This window comes from Podarcis bocagei (genome assembly GCF_964188305.1).
Source record: "Podarcis bocagei genome assembly, chromosome: 1".
Lineage (NCBI taxonomy): Eukaryota > Metazoa > Chordata > Lepidosauria > Squamata > Lacertidae > Podarcis > Podarcis bocagei.
The window spans coordinates 40,394,925-40,413,306 of NC_138125.1; the positions used below are offsets into that span (position 1 = coordinate 40,394,925).

At 42.0% G+C, this 18,382-nt stretch overlaps 1 protein-coding gene across 4 annotated transcripts in view; it reads right to left on the reverse strand.

The window, feature by feature from the left end:
- Positions 1-18,382, reverse strand: part of DPH6 (diphthamine biosynthesis 6) — a 239,730-nt gene that overhangs the window by 56,810 nt on the left and 164,538 nt on the right. For 2 of the 4 annotated variants that reach the window (XM_081208461.1, XM_081208458.1), the window contains exon 13: positions 11,693-11,935. The exons of 1 other annotated variant lie outside the window; for it this stretch is intronic. In XM_081208461.1, the coding sequence (XP_081064587.1) occupies positions 11,693-11,935 (243 nt within the window). Of the gene's footprint in view, positions 1-9,733; positions 10,023-11,692; positions 11,936-18,382 lie in introns of those variants that run through there. One more of the 4 variants, XM_081208460.1, reaches the window with a different exon arrangement.

Genomic DNA, 18,382 nt, shown 5'->3' on the forward strand with positions numbered 1-18,382 from the left:
ACAGAGAGTTCCACCAGGTCGGAGCCAGGTCAGAACTCTGGTTGAGGCTAATCTGACTTCCTTAGGGCCCGGGACCTCTAGGGTGTTGCTATTTATGGACCTTAAGGTCCTCCATGGCGCATACCGGGAGAGGCGGTCCCCTAGGTACGAGGGTCCATAACTTACGTTATGGTAGTGGTGCCAGGGCTGGTGCAGGATCATCCAGTCCAACCCTGGCAATGCATGAATATGCAGCTGGCCCATACAAGGATCACACCTGCAACTTTGGCTTTATTAGCACAAAGCTCTAACCAATTGAGCTCACAGGAAACTTACTCATATAATAAAATGCATACATACATATCGCATACAGAAAAAATTAAAAGTCTGCAAATATATCGGACTAGTAGAAAGAACACAAATAAATATACTGTTTGCAGAGCACTAAAATGTACATCAAACTGTATGTATTAGCCACTCGCTATCCTTAATCTTTTGAGTTCAGTGCTTGAACTTTGAAATCACAATAAGCAGAAGGCAGCCACCTTACTCATTACGGCCTATAATCTCCCTTGCTGACAGTCTTACATATTAAAATGGTCCTTCGTGCCGCAATCCTTTTAAAGTATTCTCAGTGCTACAGAAATAATTTTGGAAGCAAAATATCTAAACAGTAAGCATAATAAAAATGAAACAGGTTAAAGCTTATTAGCAGCAGGAAGCAAATGTGGTAAAACTCTTGCCAGTTCCCCTACATTTCTTCCCCAGCAGGGACTTTCTGTCAAGCTGTGAGTTAGTTCTAGAGTATAATGCAGGCTGCTGTTAACAGCAATTGCACCTTCCTACACCACAGCATTGTACTAAGAATTCACTTTGATTTTTGATTTCTCCCTTTGTAATAATAATGTTTAAAATATTTCCTGCAGAGCTAAAATGTAAAGTCAAGTACTGTATGCCAGTGAAACACAAGGATATGAAAATATGAAATTGATAAGAAAATAATTGCCATATTGAAAGGCTATTTTTCTTGCCAAACTATGGGTTCCTAAGACAAGATAAGAATAATGATTAAAGTTAAGATTCCTTGAAATACCTCTCAAACATACATAATTCAATATATCTGTTACAATGTGGAAGAAGCATAACTATTTAAGGAACAAAGCCATAAATTGATAGCAATATAAAGTAGAAGCAGATCACGTCTGTCGCATGGAATCTGATCACAGACTATCAGTCTCCAAGTTTTATTCTGTGTGGTGTCAAAAATACACTCTTTTGGAGGGAGACTGCTAAACTGAGTTAAGGGGAGGGGGTTAAGGCCAGAAAAGGTCTAAATAATAAAAAGCAGATGCAAAGGTATGTTCAAATGATAAAAAGAGCCAACTTCACAATATTTAATGGATATTGTCAGGGAACTGACATCAGAGCAAAAGGAGAAGGAGAGGCTCCCCGATTCTGCAGGAGAAGGTACCAGCACCAGGGGGAGACGCAGCTTGGTAGAGGGGGAAGGAAATCGGCGTAACACCAGGGATCCAGGAGGGCAAATGGGGGAAGCGGAGGGAGAGCTCCGGGATTCTTCCCTGGACATCAGTGAGGAGAGCACTGGTCCTCCACTACCCACGCCCTCCCTGCGCAGAAGACTCCCGCGCAGTGAGAGGCGGAGACGACTGGGAGTCAAACAGCTTTTATGCTGGAAAAGGTTTAAGAAACGCCCACAGATTCTGCTAGCGACTGAGGCAGCCACGCTGAGATGGGCTGTGCAGTCAGGACGGTTTAACCCAGGCAATTAAGCTCCCTAACGGGGACAGTTTACGCACGAGTAACTCAAACCCATTACAGATATATTTCATTGAAATGCTTTATTTCAATCCAGAGTGGAATTTTTTAAGATATCTGTAAAATGTCTTTGAAAGTCTACTTAGCCTTCAAAGAGTGAAATTCATCCAAAAGTTGAGAGTTGAATGGCTACAATAAAATCTTTACTGCAATCTTAGGCTTCCCATAGAAACCAAGAACGTAATTACCATATGCTAATACTAGTGCTGAACCAATCACTTCCGCTGCCTTCTTCTGGTCATTTGCAGCAGAGACATGCTTTATACCTGCTCCATACTTGAAGCATATGCCATACTTTCCCTCCTTCTTTCTAAGCTTAAAACCAGTGAGAAAAAAAATCCTTGGTCCCTTTCTTTGGTATGGTAAACCAAAACCTTCCATAAAAAAAAGGCTATGGGTTTTTCCTACCCCACGGGGAGGGAGATTTGGTTCAGCTTTAGCTAACATGTGGCATTTTGTTACTCCAGAAGTTACTCCAGGCAATATAGTGCAGGAATTTAATATTAATTTTTCTTTTCTTTTAGTAGCCCTTAGGATGGCAGAGAAAGAGACAGCGGTTTAGTCCAACATAGTCACAGTATTATGGCTGAGAGTTAATGCTGGCCATTTGAAATAAGAGAAAAGCAATGCCTTTGATTTAGAAGGCCAGTAGGAGAGGGTAATAGTGCATGGGCAGAGCACCTGAGTTGCATTCAGGAAGCAGCAGGTCAGTCCCCAGGATCTTCAAGTAGGGCTGGGAGAGATCCCATCTGAAATCCTTGAATGCCTCTACTACTCAAGGCAGACAAGACTGAGCTAGATGAACCAGTGGTCTGATTCAGCATAAGGAAGCTTCTCATGCCTGAATTCATGGGGCGGGGGGGGGGGGAAGAGGTCATTGTCACACTCTCGGATATTCAATACAGTGGTATCTCTGGTTAAGTACTTAATTCGTTCTGGAGGTCCATTCTTAACCTGAAGCACCACTTTTTAACTAATGGGGCCTCGGAGCACAATTTCTGTTCTCATCCTGAAGCAAAGTTCTTAACATCAAGCACTATTTATGGGTTAGTGGAGTCTGTAACCTGAAGCGTATGTAACCTGAGGTACTACTGTACTTTCTCAAAAACTAACAGATATTCTACGACAAGTGCAACATTTATTGATATACCATTTTTTTTCTGTGTATAAGATTATTTGTTTTTTTTACCAAAAAAGTATGTTAAAAAGTTGGGTGCATTGATGGGAGGGGAGATTGGGTGTAGCCGCGAGCAGATTTGTAGCGATGCTAGGGCAGGTGTTTGTTTGCTGCGGCAAGGGCTGGTGCCGATAGTGTGTTGCTGCGGCAATTGGGAGTGCGATTGGAAGCTGCTTGAGTTGAGCAGGCTGACGATAGGTTTATTGAGGTATGCGTGCGAGTGTAAGCGTCGGCCCTTTGTGTGAGCGATTTTTTACCCCCCCCAAAAAAGCTTAACAACTCTGGGAAATCCCCCCAAAGCTCAACAATTCTGTGCAACCCCCCCCCCAATTTTCTTAATATTGAGTCTCCCAAATAGGGTGCGCCTTATACATGGAAATATATGGTAACTAGTATAGCAATAGTCCAAATATGAAGTTGCAGGAGCAGCTTAAACTTTGACAATAGGGGACGGCCCAGTCTTAGTACCACCACCATGGTGGATGTGAGTGGGGAGCCATCTGCTTCATGACACCACTTCCGACTTGTGTGAGCTGTCAGGCTGCTAGCTCAATTCAGAGAGGTGGAGCAGCAAGAGACAATGGTACAGTAAGTCAAAGTTCTGCCCATTAGCTGCAGACAAAATTTCATCACAATAACCAAGTTTGCCATAACTCAACATTTAGTTCCTCTTCTAGTCTCCTGTACTCCCACAAAAGGAGAATTCTGAAATACTGGGCATTACATACAAAAAGAAAAGAAAAGCAAGAAAAGCTGTGAAAGGGCTATCTCCTTCCACATGTTCATAACTCTGACATCTGCTGGATAGATAGTCATAAGGGTACCTAGGGGTGCGACCACAGCAACTCTTCTCAGTCTGGGCACAACCCGCCATTAGTGTGCAAAGGAAAATCCCACACCCACTCTCTAATAACAGTGACGTGTGGCTGAAGGTGTGGACAATCAGCTACAAATTTGCTCTTAAAAACTTTGGACGAAACAGCAACTATAAATGGTCGGCCCAGAGGGAAGGTCCTTGGGTAATTAACCGCAACCTCTCACTATCACCAGCTTCCTGCCAGGAAGGAATGCAAGCCCTCAAAAGGAGTGCCAAGAAAGCTTGCCAGGTCCATTGGTTGTGACAAACACCCATGGTAGCAAAGGCTGCCGAAAGAGCTAATAGGCTCAGCAGTTTCCCATGTCAATCTCTAGACACTGGAAGCCAACATTTTAATTGCTCAACTGCAGCTAGTGTAAACTGAGGTTACATTGACCGATGATTAACCTATTGCAATGCTAAACTCAACATACGTCAGTGCTATGTTACTCATCTATTATTACTTAACTGGACAACTTTTTTTAACAACAACAAAAAAATACCTGTTAGACTTTATACTGAAAACTAAAGGCTTGTTGTTATAAATAACCAATTATGAGTACTATGCTAATTTTTGCAGGTCAACACTGTAGATCTATACAAAGCAAAATCTGCAGTTCTAGACTTACTTATCAGAGAGAAAGCCCAGCTGAGCTCAATAGGACTTCCATTTGAGTAGATCTGTTATAGGATTGCACTGTAAGGCAGATATATATATTCTCTTATTTTTTTCCAGACAGACCCACACACACAAGAGTGAGTGGTGAGTGGGGGTTATGAAAACCCCAAATCACAAACAAGAGATCTGACAGAGTGCTATAAGAATGCATTATACAAGCCAAAAGCATTTATTCTGCTTCATGGATGAAGAAGAAAAACACAGAGCAGTTAAAGTGATTATTCACTGCTGAGCTGGCATACATGTTGCTGGGTCAGTGGCTGGCACTGTGTGCTGTGTGAAAGTTTAAAGCAGCATTAAAATAGCAGTAGTTCACATTCAAGTCACTGTAAGTATCCAGGCCTGAATGAGAGCAAAACAAAAAGGACCAGATATACTACTTTTGTATCTCACATTTCCAAAGCCCAATTATTTGGCAGTAAGCTCCTTGGAACTCAATGTGGCTGACTTCCAAATAGAAGCGTTTTTAGTCAGGGTCCCTGGCATTTCAGAGTGGCAGGTAAAATTGACACAGATATAATTCAAAATGAGTAAATTAATAAGGTAAGCGGACACTGAGCACTATAAATAAAGGAACAGAACATACTGAGCTCATGGGTAGGCAAGGCTGTGGAACTGTCTCGGGGGGGAGGGAATCACCTTGAACTGTTCTCCCATGGCCTGGACACATCTTTTCTATTCCATAGCAAACATTATACAGACATGTTCTTACAGATCTGGGCAGATTCTCAGTGGGAGAGCAATGGTCTCCTTTCTTTGAAGCCCTTCAAGACCTCATTTCTTGAAATGGCAAAGTCAGGTGGTGAATGTTGAAAGAGGTAAAGCCATAACGGATAAAAAGAGAGAGGTCTCCGTATTTTCACTGGAACTCTGACGACTGCAAAACTGCAAACTTAAGGGAGGATTTCTCAAAACACACCAGTGAGGAGTGGGCATGCTCAGTATGCAATGAGTGCCAGTTTGGGGCGACAGACAGAGAGTACGTGGTGAGGGGAATAGAACGCCTTGCTTCCCCTTGCTAGAGTAAATATAACTGTCTCCATTTTAGCAGGTATCATGGAAATATTCACTATCTAAATAGGGTATGGGACCCTCTTGCTGAAAGGTGTACTGGAGGCAAGAGATTTTCCTGCTATGACATTTTACAGATGACACCATGCTGAAGGTACCTATTTTCAGCACTTCCATATGAACAGAGCATCACTGAACTTGTTTTCTGTACTAGAAACTGGCAGACCTGCATGAACATGTGAGATTCGGAATGGGTTGGTCCTGAATTGGTGAGGCCTGAGGGCTCGTATGTTACCACTGGGGCAGGGTTTAAACATTCCCCTGCAGCCTGAGTCCTTCCCATAAATCCTCTTTCTTGGCTTAGCAAGAAACTTCCTTGCTATGCTCCCTCTCTCCATGCTCCCATCCACCTGCCACGAGCATGCATAATGGCACCATTCTGGAAAGCACGACCTTGCCACAGGTATACCCTCCCCTATTGCTCAGAGTTCCACCTACCCATGCTGCCCTTCAGGATACAATACAGTATTTATTCATCCTGGTAATAATGCGTTTTGTTTTGTTTATTTATCTGGCTTATCCTTAGTCTACCTTAGGAAAGCAGGGTACAATTAAAAGGTTCTTACAATAAAAATAATACTGAACTAAAGATGACACAAATGTGAAAGGGGAGTTCGAATCAATCCTCACCTTGTTCCCGCCAAACACTCTCTTCTGTCCCTCATGTATTAATCTCATGCATTTTTATACATTTTTTAAGGCTATAGTTAAAGCCATTTAAGCCATGTCCTTCATTGTTCGCCATTTCATCGTTCTTTCAGTGACTATGTTCAATTATAAATGCTGCAATCTATGCAGGTTTCTCAAAATGTATAGCATATTTCACTGACCTATTTCCCCTGATTATTCTTATCTGTTTGCTTTTTTAAAAGCATTACAATCTTTTTATGTTCCTTTGTGGACCAGTTTCAAAAGGCACAGCAATTCCAAAGACATTTAGAGTTCTATCTAAGTGTGACCTGTGTTAAATATTTACGTTATAATTACCTCACAAGAATACAAAAGCGGTTTTTTTTAATCCTGGCCCTTGGGAAATGAAATTTGTAAGACACAAGATGAAAGTCTCACCCTTACTGGATGTTTTGTACAGGAATCTTGCTTTTTAAATGCTAAAGTCAATGAACATTCACAACATTTCAATGCAGAATAAATGCCACAATCCTGATATGGCAGAAGATACTAGCTAATTATATCTATAACTTTTCAACTGGATTTATACGGGACCTCATAGAAGCTTATAGCAATATCTTTCAAACTAATTGGTTTCCCCTCAATAGCATGACCAGCTACATTAATATAACCACAAGAGATTTTCTAAAAAGGAGAGCAACGTGATTAATTTTTCTGTTGCTGTTCTGTGATTCTTCCAAGGATACAGTGATTGAGTGGATGCAATGCAAAGTCTAAGAGATCCACACTGTCCCCAGGAGGTTCTTGTAGTTTCAGGTGAAGAGATGGGCCTAGCCTCTTTCCCATTTCCTCTTACTCTTTGGTTCCCATTCCCTAGCCATCCCACCCATTCACCACCTGCCCAATTCCTGGTTCTACTATGTTCCAATCCTCACCCTAGGCTCCCCCATCTTGATTTGGTACATCCATTTCCCTCCCTGCTTGGCTCCTTCCTGTCTCATCCCTTCCTTTGCTTGCTGCTGCTGCTGCAGCAGCCAATGTATACATTCTCTGAGGCCAGGAGAAACAGCAGTTCAGCTGGAAGGTGACATTGGGATGGGGATAAAGGGAGGTAGGAAATAACTTCCAACTTATCCAGGCTTTCCAGATATAGTGGAATGCGCTTCCAATGCCACCACCCCAAATAATCACCACTGTTTCCTTAGTACACCACTTTTCATGCAAAAAGAAAGCCAATACCTTTGGTTTTAGTTATACTCTATGTGACAAAAGCAGAATGATCTGACCTGGCTTTTGTGCATCATATAATTGTAGAGTTGGAAGGGACCCTAAGTGTCGACTTGTTCATCTCTCTGCAATGCAGGAACCACAGCTAAAGAATCCCTGACCGATGGTCACTCAACCTCTGCTTAAAAACCTCCAATGAAGGAGAATCCATCGTATTCCGTTCCACTGTCGAACAGCTCTTACTTTCAGAAAGTTCGTTCTAATGTTTAGTCAAAATGTCCTTCCTTGGAATCTGATTCCATACAGAAGCGCTTGGTGAAGCAGTTTTAATAGTATGACGTGCATTATAATTGTAATTTGAATCATGCAAAAGTTTCTGATAAACAGGATAGGCAATTGCTCAGTGACTGGTGCAAGAGTCCCCAGTGAGCGTCATTATTTGATGAAGATTATTTATCTATTGATTATTAATTTTTAAAAATAAACTAGGTAGCTTTTCCAGACAACGCCCATCCAAAGCAGCTGGTAAATGAGAAGAAAACAATAAATAAGATTAGACCCACTGCCTTCCATATCAAAACCAAATGTTATATTTATTGCAGCCTATGTATGGTCGCCAAAGAAGACAAAGATAGAATTTATGCTACACATTTGCCTATGTGTGAAACGAGACATTTCGTGTGGCATCATCCCCAATGAACCATGTTTTGTATCATTACACATTGTGTGATGATGCTATCACACTTAGCTTCTCTGCCATGAACTTCATTTCATTAGCTGGTCACTTGTCTGGAAAGGGCAACGAGGAGACAATTAGTTGAAGCTGGGGGACAAGAGCACCACACCTAGGAATCTTGGGAGTTTTTCACAGAGTTGCCCTTTATGCAACACAGCTCTGCAATGTCCTTAAAGAGCTGTTAGTAAATGATAGAGTTCAACCACAACTCAATAATATGCCTGAGTGAATGAGAATGAACTCTTGCAACTAGTTGCTGCTATTTCATTATACTATAAACATTTGGAATCTTTCCATCCATCAATAATGCCATCTGTCCCATCCAAAATAAGTGGACTACAACCCATATGGTTTATTTTCTTTATATTGATAATTACAGGGAATGAGTTAGCAAAAATCACTCATAATATCATCATGCTAGATAATGACATTGTTACTTCTTTTTCAGTAGAGGAAAATGCAAACCATTTTTAAGAAGAGAAGATTCTAGGCCTGGGACAGGGCTCAGGAAGCTGCCTTATAATGAGTCAGAGCTTCTGGCTCACTTTTGTCCATACTGACTGGCAGCGAGTGACTCTCCAAGATTTCAGGTGGAAATCTCCCTAAGCCCTACCTGGAGATACCCAAGACTAAACCAGGAACCTTCCAGATACAAAGCAAATGCTCTACCACTGAGCTATCAGAGCCCCTGCAAAGAAACACGTCACAACCCTATAAAGAAAACAACATTCACATGGATATTAGGGTCTTCTGCTGGTTCCCTCACTGCGAAAAACAAAGTTACAGGAAATGAGGCAGAAGACCTTCCCTGTGGAACGCCCTCTCTTCAGATGTCAAGGAAATAAACAACTATCAGACTTTTAGAAGACATCTGAAGGCAGCCCTGTTTAGGGAGGTTTTTAAGGATTGATGTTTTTATTTTGTTTTTAGATATGTTGTAAGCTGCCTGGAGTGTCTGGGGAAACCCAGCCAGATGCGCGGGGTAATAATAAGAAGAAGAAGAAGAATAAATGCAGGTTTGTGAAAGGAATACAGATGGCTATCTTCAATGCTGTGTTTATTTTTAAATTATATTATACTGAGTAGGATTGATCCAAGAGCCTTGCAAGCTGTGAATACCTGATGGACATGTGAAAATTAACTCAATTTCTGGGATTGGGATCCTGAACTTTCTTCTATTGCCCTTCTCTCTCTTCTGTGAATATGCATGCATCTCTCCAGGTTGACTGTTGTATGCGTCCATTGCCAAGGGGATACTCCTAAATTTTCAGTATGACCATATGCATCAACACACCACAGGACAAAAATAATAACAGAAGTAAGCTCAGTAACTGGAGCACTTTCTAAAGATTTTCCGGAAGTTTATTTTAGAAACCATTTTTCAAAAATATGACGACATGCACTTGATATCTTGCAGCCACTTCTAAATGACTTCATCTTAAATAAATAAATGGAAATACTAATTTTCTAAACTCTGTAAATCTAAACTTCATGAGATGATCCTCAGCTTACTTTTCCTTTTACAGTGTATTTGACCATTATTTAAGCTGAATTGTTACTGTGTGCACACACACAATAGTGTTGGGAAATGTACTGCTATTTTGCTAGAGCAGTTTTCTGCTTGTATCAAGTAATAGTAGTTACAGCAAAATGATGATGATAATTATCTTTGTTGTACTTGTTTCCTCTCCCATCCCAATAAGTAATTATGATATGGCAGATGTCAACAAGAATAAAGACCTGGGTGGATTGAGCTTTTAAGTGATGGAAACAGTCATTTGACAGCTAAAAAACTGCAGATGAAACTGAAGAGATGATCAGGTGGCAACAACTAAAAAGAAAAAAATGGCTTTACTATTTCAGCAAACTTTATCTCAGAGTCAAGCCCTTTACAGGTGCAACAGGGTTGGCCTAGAGCAGTGATGGCCAAACTTGGCCCTTCAGCTGTTTTGGGACTACAGTTCCCATCATCCCTGACCAATGGGCCTGTTGGCTAGGGGTGATGGGAATTGTAGTCCCAAAACAGCTGGAGAGCCAAGTCTGGCCATCACTGGCCTAGAGAATGGTGATGGAGGAGAGGGCTCTCCACAGACTTTCTAAAATTCATGGTCAAATAAGCCTGAAAGGAAGCTTTAGGTGCAAAATAAACTTATGTGCAACAGGATGGCGTGTGTCTGGGTTGTCAGCAGAGACTGCATTCCAGAAAGCTGTAGAGTGAGAAGTCAGGCAGTGTATCGGGAACAGCGGGGCTCAACCTCTGATGTTCAAAGGTGTTGAGTCAGAGCATCTCAACCAGCTAGGAAGAATAACTCGGCTGGGAAGATGAATGGCAAGATGAGTGAAAGGAGGAGGTAAACAAATAAGGGTGATGATGATCACAAGGTCCAGGTTGGTTCATATTGGGAGAGACAGTCCTTGAGGAAATGCGGTCCTGAGCTGTTTAAGGCTTTATAGGTCAAAACCAGCACTTTGAACTGGGCCCGGCAACAAACTGGCAGCCAGTGCAGTTGGGACAGGTTTGGAGGTATATGCTCAAACTGTTTGGCCCTGGTGAGCAACCTGGTAGCTGAATTCTGCACCAGCTGAAGTTTCCAAATTGTCTTCAGAGGCAGCCCTACGTATAATGCCTTGCAATAATCTAACCTAGAGGTTACCAAACCATAAACAACAGAAGCCCCAGTCTTATCTGGTTTGAGCTGCAGTTTACTGGCTCTCATCCATTACTTGAGACGAGACTTTCACAATTGGTGCCAATTCCTTCAACTGCAGCCTCCCAGGGGTATAAATGACCTTCCAAAGAGGCTTTTGAGGAACACAGGAGGCTCCAAGGGAGAAGAGGGATGTGGAAAGATGGATTGCACAATTGTGTTCTGCTTGCACAACCTTTGGATCCAACCCTCTATATCTACACCCAGTTGTTATGAATGTCATAAGATTCAATCTTAATAGACTGAAGGGGCAGAGATCCAGTACTGAAGGAGTTGTTGTTTTCATTTATTTCCCCTTCCTGATACAGACCCAGCCATTGTCCCACGCCATTCCAGATACTTACTACTTTAAAACTTCTTCAGAATAAAATGAAACGTTGTTAGCAAAAGATAAACTTTGAAGTTATCTAAGTAAATAAGTGCAGAATCCATAAAGCATGATGAGAAACTAAACTACCCTCCTGAAGAAAGGGATATGGGCACATTGACTAAATACTGTACTTTTCAAAAAGTTTCCAGCTGGAGTTGGTTCTTTCAGTTATTGCTTTGGGGGATGAAGACAAACTTGGTGATGAATATATCTTTCTATTAAGCAATTTTCTGTTTCAATCGTGCACAGCCACTTATGAGCCAGAACAAAACAGCTCAATCAAACCTTATTATATCCGTCTTACTTGAACCCCAACGAAATGCACTGAGAATGTTCTGATATGACTTCAAGTTAGGAGGAAAATAACAAACTGTTATTTTCAAAGCAGGTGGGGAGGGGAACGAAAATTGATATTACATATACCTTTTTAAGTTCTCTTAATTTCTTCTGCCAAGCAGCTTGAGCGACAGGAATGTACTTGCTGTCAGTTACATAACAGTTTGCCATAAGTACATGGTGGAGTTCAGCATTGTGGCTCATGGCTTTGAGGACTTTTTCAACGTGGCTTAAGGAAACCAAGGCCTCTGCTTCTACGCCTGCGCTGACAAGCTGCAGCGTACACGGCACTAGGGCAATCTGCCCCGCACAATAGAGAACATCTCCCACCTAGAAGAGAGGAGAAATAATAGGGGGAAAACATTAAGAAAAGTGGTGAAATTGTCTTCTACATTCACCGTGAGAGGATATTGCAAAATCATCTCTTAACATTCGTACAAAAGAAGCAAGAAAACCAGAGTAAAGGTCATTTCTGACAGGGATTTAGCTGCATCATAAAAAAGTACAGCACTGTAATAAGCTGGAACTGGAAAGTTAATACATGGAGGTCCATGTATGCATAATCACCTTCAGACAAATCAGCAATGAACTGAACAGGTAAGGCTAGAAATATGGAAATTTAACCTCTCACAAAGTCACAATATTTCCAAGGTATCAATAAAAGATTGTGTCACATTTCAAGCAAATTTGTTTACAACCTGTCAACTCGCAAGTGCACAAAACAGGGGGTAGGGTGAGGAGGTACTGTGACATGTTCTAGTCAGCAACAATTCTCATTAATTTAAGGCAGACACACCAGGGTCACCATCATTCCTTGTGATACGTTGGCTCCAAACAGTAATTCTTCCCCTCCCTTCCCTCAGCGAATAAGACAATCTCACAAATATTTTTTAAAGAGCCATTGGTTGTGTTTAGGGTTGAAAAGTTTTGCAATGCTAATTTGTCTGTGATTTGTGTACTTTTTATACACATATATTGCAAAATTTGCATAAGATTAAGCATTACTTTGCATTTAATTTAAATGAGCTATGCAAATTCCATTCACACAATATTCATATGAACTGAGGTATAAACAAATAACATTTCACTTATTTTTCTACCTTTACTGCCTTATCTGACAGGCTTGAGGCAGTTGTAGTATAGCCCAACTCTTGGATGCCCATGTTGTGGTAGCGATGATAACAGCCTAGAGTTTTTGTCATTGTTTTATTATCCTATATACCAACTACACCCTTTTCTGGAGAAACTGGATCCGGCATCAGTCACTTATGCCTTGGCCACCTCCAGGCTTGATTAATATATTGTAATTTACATAGATTGCTACTTCTGAAAATGGTATAGAAACATTCGTTGTTTCAGAATGCAGCTGCCAGGGCTTTCACCAGAGCCAAGCTATAATGCTACATTACACTGATCCTTCACCATCTTTACTGGTTACCAGTTCACTTCTAGACTCGATTCAGGGTGCTTGTTCTCCTGCTGTTGAACTCAAACTCCCATTCATAGAGTAAGAGTCCCATTAAACAATAAAAATGAGCCTCCCTGCACATGGCTCTATGAAACTCCCATTCATAGAGTAAGAGTCCCATTAAACAATAAAAATGAGCCTCCCTGCACATGGCTCTATGAAACTCCCATTCATAGAGTAAGAGTCCCATTAAACAATAAAAATGAGCCTCCCTGCACATGGCTATCGAGAAAATCCTTCGCCATGTCCCCATACAAATGGACACCAGGGGAAGACAGAATAGGTAAAGGCCTCCGTTAATGGCCAGAAGGTTCATTTGTAATAGAGCCCTTCACAAATTATGGTCTCAAGCCATAATGGGCTATAAAGATCATGATCAGCATTTGGAATTGTATCATAATACAAATTATCTTAGCATAAATTATTTTGGGGGAATTATTTGCAGAATGTGTGTTAAAAAAAACACAACCTGATGTCCTCAAAGACATGGCAATCAAACCATGTGACAAACTCATATGCAACTCCAAATCTGTCCTTATAAAACTGCCTCTGTCTCACAGAAGACTCACACATGTAGCTATTGGAAGAATATGTTAAAACTATTTGGCAATCAAATTCTATGATTAGCAGCTGAAGAGGGGGAGGCAGCGGGAAAGAGAAAATATAATAGATCAACTGACACCCATCAACTATATTTTTAAGTTGTTTAAGATGTCTAAAATATTGTTTTGCATGCTATATATATCCCAAAAAATGGAAGAGAACGAAATGCAATTAATATTTTTGTTAAAAAGAACAAATGGTCTTTGTATGTGTGGGAGTGGGGAGGGAGGATGTGTGCTATTTAAAAATATGTGCCATTGAACAAGGGAGTCCAGCCAGCTATCAAGTGGCATATTGACAAGATGAGCAATGAATCCAGGAAGAAATTATTTGGAAGGGTGATATATTTCTTAAGAAGGGTTTTTTACCAAAGTTAACTCAATAGACAAGGCGAATCCCCAGTGCAGGTCATTTACATTATTCCACTAAAAAATAACTTCCTGTTTGACCTCTATTTTAAATGCACCCCCAACCCCGAACATTAATTATCAGTTTGAAAGAGCTGTTCAACCAGTTCATTTCCCCTATTCTTGAACAGATTGTTTGAGACATAATATGAATACTAATTACTGATAAAATATCTGTCAGTGTTTTGAAATATGTACCAAGATAACACCGTCTTAAAAATCTCCTGGATACTTCTGGTAAAATTAACCCATATAGTTGCCCCCCCCCCCCAAAAGTTGTAAACAAATCTTAAGAGCGCTTTGAAGAAAACTGGCAAAACTTTTGGCACCGATTCTGAGATATCTTCCTTGCTTTCTGAAATAATACTTTGTCTCTTTACAAATTCTAAGATGGCAAAGTGAAAGGTAACAGAAAAGCACACAACTCAGTGGTTTGGGTAAGAAAATGGCATTGTCTGACCGATAGTCTGTTGTAGGAGCAGAGCTGCAGTTCTGGACACAGCCCAGAATAAGGTATAAGGCCAATTCAGATTTCACTTTAGTTTCCCCATAGCAGCCATTTTACAAAATGGCTTCTCAGGTGTTACAAATTGACGCTAGGGGGTGCTGTTTCCAAAACATGCACTATTTATTTATTTCACCTATATATGTATACCTTCTTCTAAGGAGCCCAGATTAGTCAACATAGTTTTCCCTACACTTTCAATCCGTGCAACCACCAAGCAAGGTCAGTAGGATGAATATTATGTTTGCTCTTCGTTGAGTTGACTATAGAGAGGTGAGGTGGTGGTAGGAAGTGGTTTTGCCCGAGTGTGAAGATGGAGGGGAGGATGAGAGGTGTAGTGGGTTTGTCTTCAGGGAACTTTATGGGCACATCCTGGGAGAATGTGTCTGGGAGGGAGGCAGAATGAAGGGTGCCCACCAGAAATGGTCATGCCATTGGCTGGCAGCAGGTGGCATGACTGAGGAAGGGTGGGATGATAAGGTTTACCTGGGTAGGAGAATTGGGGAAGGGGCTGACTTGATCCTGTTCTGCCTACATGGGTGCAGCACCAGCCTAGACTCAAGTGGTGGAGGAGACATGTTGCAATAATCCATCACGATTAATTCTATTAGCACTAGGAAATTGCTCCACCTAGGGGTGGTTCTACAGAGCCTACATTTGTGGTTGGGTTATGGAGACAAGTTAGGGAGGCTGTTGGTGTGGTGCCCACCTTGTTGCCCAGCAGCCTCCCTGAGCTGGTCAAGGTGATCTCCACTGTGATATTAGATCACTCCAGTAGGTCTAGCCCAGTGATTCCCAACCTTGAGTCTCCAGCTGTTTTTGCACTATGACTCTCAACATCTGTAGCTAGCAGGACCAGTGGTCAGGGATGATGGGAATTGTAGTCTGAAAACAGCAGGAGACCAAAGGTTGGGAAACACCAGTCTAGTTGACCACCTCAAAGCAACATGAGACTGTCTCAAGATGCTGGTGGCCTGATGTGCAGACTTGAATTTTCCCAGTCTACAGCGTTTCCAACCCTATACCATGCTGGCTTTCCAATTTAGCTGTTGCAAGTGCCAATATGTTTTGTAGGTGCTTTGCACATTTTGACATATCCTTTAGGGTGGACAGCAGAGGAAAGCCTCCGTAAAGTAACACTTTCATAGCTGCGCTTCAAGGGCCAGGGCACACACAAAGTGCTAACAGCCGGCTATGGCGCCAGGCTAAAATTTGCCTAGCCTTGAATCGGAAGCATTCCTGGAAGCAAAAGCAGCATTTCACTCACAAAACGACATAAAGTAAATAAAGGACTACTCTCTCTCAGAGCTGACAATGGCCATTTAGAAACTTCCCCAGCCAACGTGGCTCAGCCTGCCAATAGTCCCAGAGCTACGGGGAGAAAGGCAGAGATCAGGAGCGGTTCTCCACAGACAGCTTCATTTTAAATATATGCAAATTGTATGAGTAAATTTATCAGCTTTGACACTTTTTTCAAGCAGACAAGGTCAGGCTGGTCTAAAGGTAGCATTGTTAACCCTTCCAGAGTTGGCAAAAGCCTTGGAGCTCTTGCGACGTGGCTTATTCAGGGGAGTAAGCCTCACAATTAATGAAAACAATTCCCTTTTCTCATTCTTTACACATCATGGCTGGCTACATACAGCCACATCCCTCAAGCTTTGCTAGGTTCCTTAAATGTGCCCAGTGCTCACTGCCCATGAATCCAGCCTAAGCTTTAGGAAAACCCAACTCTGTCCAGTCTCAAAAGTTCTCTCTGGAAGCCAGCATTTGCCTCCCTAGCTTTGTTTTGGCCAGGTGAAGACAGACTAGAACAAGTTCATTCCCCATAAAAGGCAGAAGGGTCCTTTTGGGGGATAAACCACAACTAGGGAGCTCTAGCGTGCCTTGGGGAAACTGGCAGAGTATACCAATAAATTAATCAATGAACTTATATCAACATGCCTCCTTCCAAGCAGCACCCAATGGCAGCAGCCTGTCTCTCTGCCTCATAAGCTGAGCATTCCAATTGTGCTTGATGGTGTCTCCACCCTGTCTCTCTGAGAGTGCATGCCCGCTCCCCATCAAAATGGCATGGCCAGTGCAGCATCTCACACTAAGGCACAATGGACAACCTCCTCTGGGGTCATATAATGCTGCTGTACCTCCACATGGGCACTGTGGAGTGTGTCCTCAGACAGGCAAGATCCAAGCTTTAATTCAGAAAAAAACAGTGTGCCTCAGTTACTGGTTTAGTCCAGAACTGGCAATCCATGCTGAGTCCAGTTAACCAATCTATTCCATCCACCTGCACTAGAGGTCAGGGCAAGGTACTGTGGGCAGTGGCGTAGCGTGGGGTGCAGGGGGGCCCGGCCGCACCGGGCACAACATCTGGGGGTAGGGTTAGGGGGCGCAAATCCACGGGTTAGGGGGCACAAATTACTTGCCTTGCCCCGGGTGCTGACAACCCACGCTACGCCACTGACTGTGGGGGAACAGAAAGCTGGGAAAAGGGGGGGGGGGAGGCAGGTCAGACTGTCAATGTCTGGGAGGAAGCAAACAGAAGCAAACTCATTTGAGATGCTTTGGGGACCATAAACTCAAAAGTACACTTCCATAGTTGTTGTTTTCTCATTTCTCTTCCCTGCCTAACTTCACCAGTCCAAGTAGATATTCTGGGTGGACACTGCCATGGAGACTCCAGGCTGCCAGGGCTACCCAATCAACGAGCATCTTTCAACCACGAAGACTTGCGTGTGGAGGCACTGCTGGGTGGAAGGGTTTCCAACTGCCTCCCATGTTGGGACAGTCACATCCCTTGGGGTATGTCAAACTGCCTACAGTGGACTGGGCATCCGAAATAACACTATTGGCAAGGAGGTAATCCCAGCTTTTACGGGGGTAAAAAAGAACTTTCTGGTGAACTTCATACAAAAGGAGTTATCACAACATATTGTGCCAAAGAACTTAATAAATAATGCTAGGTTTTCAACTTTTACTCTGTAGCCCACACGTGAAGGCAAGCAGCCTTCTTAACGAGGTCTGCTTTGCCAATATTTTATATCCAGCAAATGTATCACCAGCATATTCTCTATGGAAACAAACCACAAAGACTCATGTTGCTCACCTGTGTGCAACACATGCTTTTTCAGCAAAACATTTTCTTCTCATGCCTCTTTTTATTCCATGAACATAGCTCTCCACATCAGAGCTTTCCAAAATTTTCAATGTTGATGACACACTTTTTAGACATGTATCATTTCACGGCACAGTAATTCAGTTTTACTAGCAAACCAGAGGTTAAAGCAACCCCTCCAGCCCCGAGAGAGAAGCACAGGGAGCGTTTGCACGACACGCCGGCAAACCAAAGTGTCGCGACACACAATTTGGAAAGCTCTGCTCTACATAGTTTGGGCCACATTTAAGACCTAGTCATTAGTAGTAATGGAAGTTTCATACTCCTTGCTTCTTGTTGACACATTTGCCTGGTTCACACATAGACTATGGTTTACAGGCAATGTATTAAAATAAAGATGTTGCTTCTGTAGATTTGGCAAGTAATATCATGGCAAAACACATGGAAAGACCTAAGACTATTTAAGTGCAAATAGTATTTGCTGGATTTAATGGAATAGAGCCCATTGATATACACTGGGCTATATGATCAAAACATTTTTTACATTATGAACAGTGGCTTATCACTACCAGCATTTTAAAATAAATAAACTGAAACAAAAGTAACCAAGGCATTAAATGACAATATATATCATTTGCCCAGTTCACCTGTTTCTAAAATAAAAAGGGGGCAATATACAATA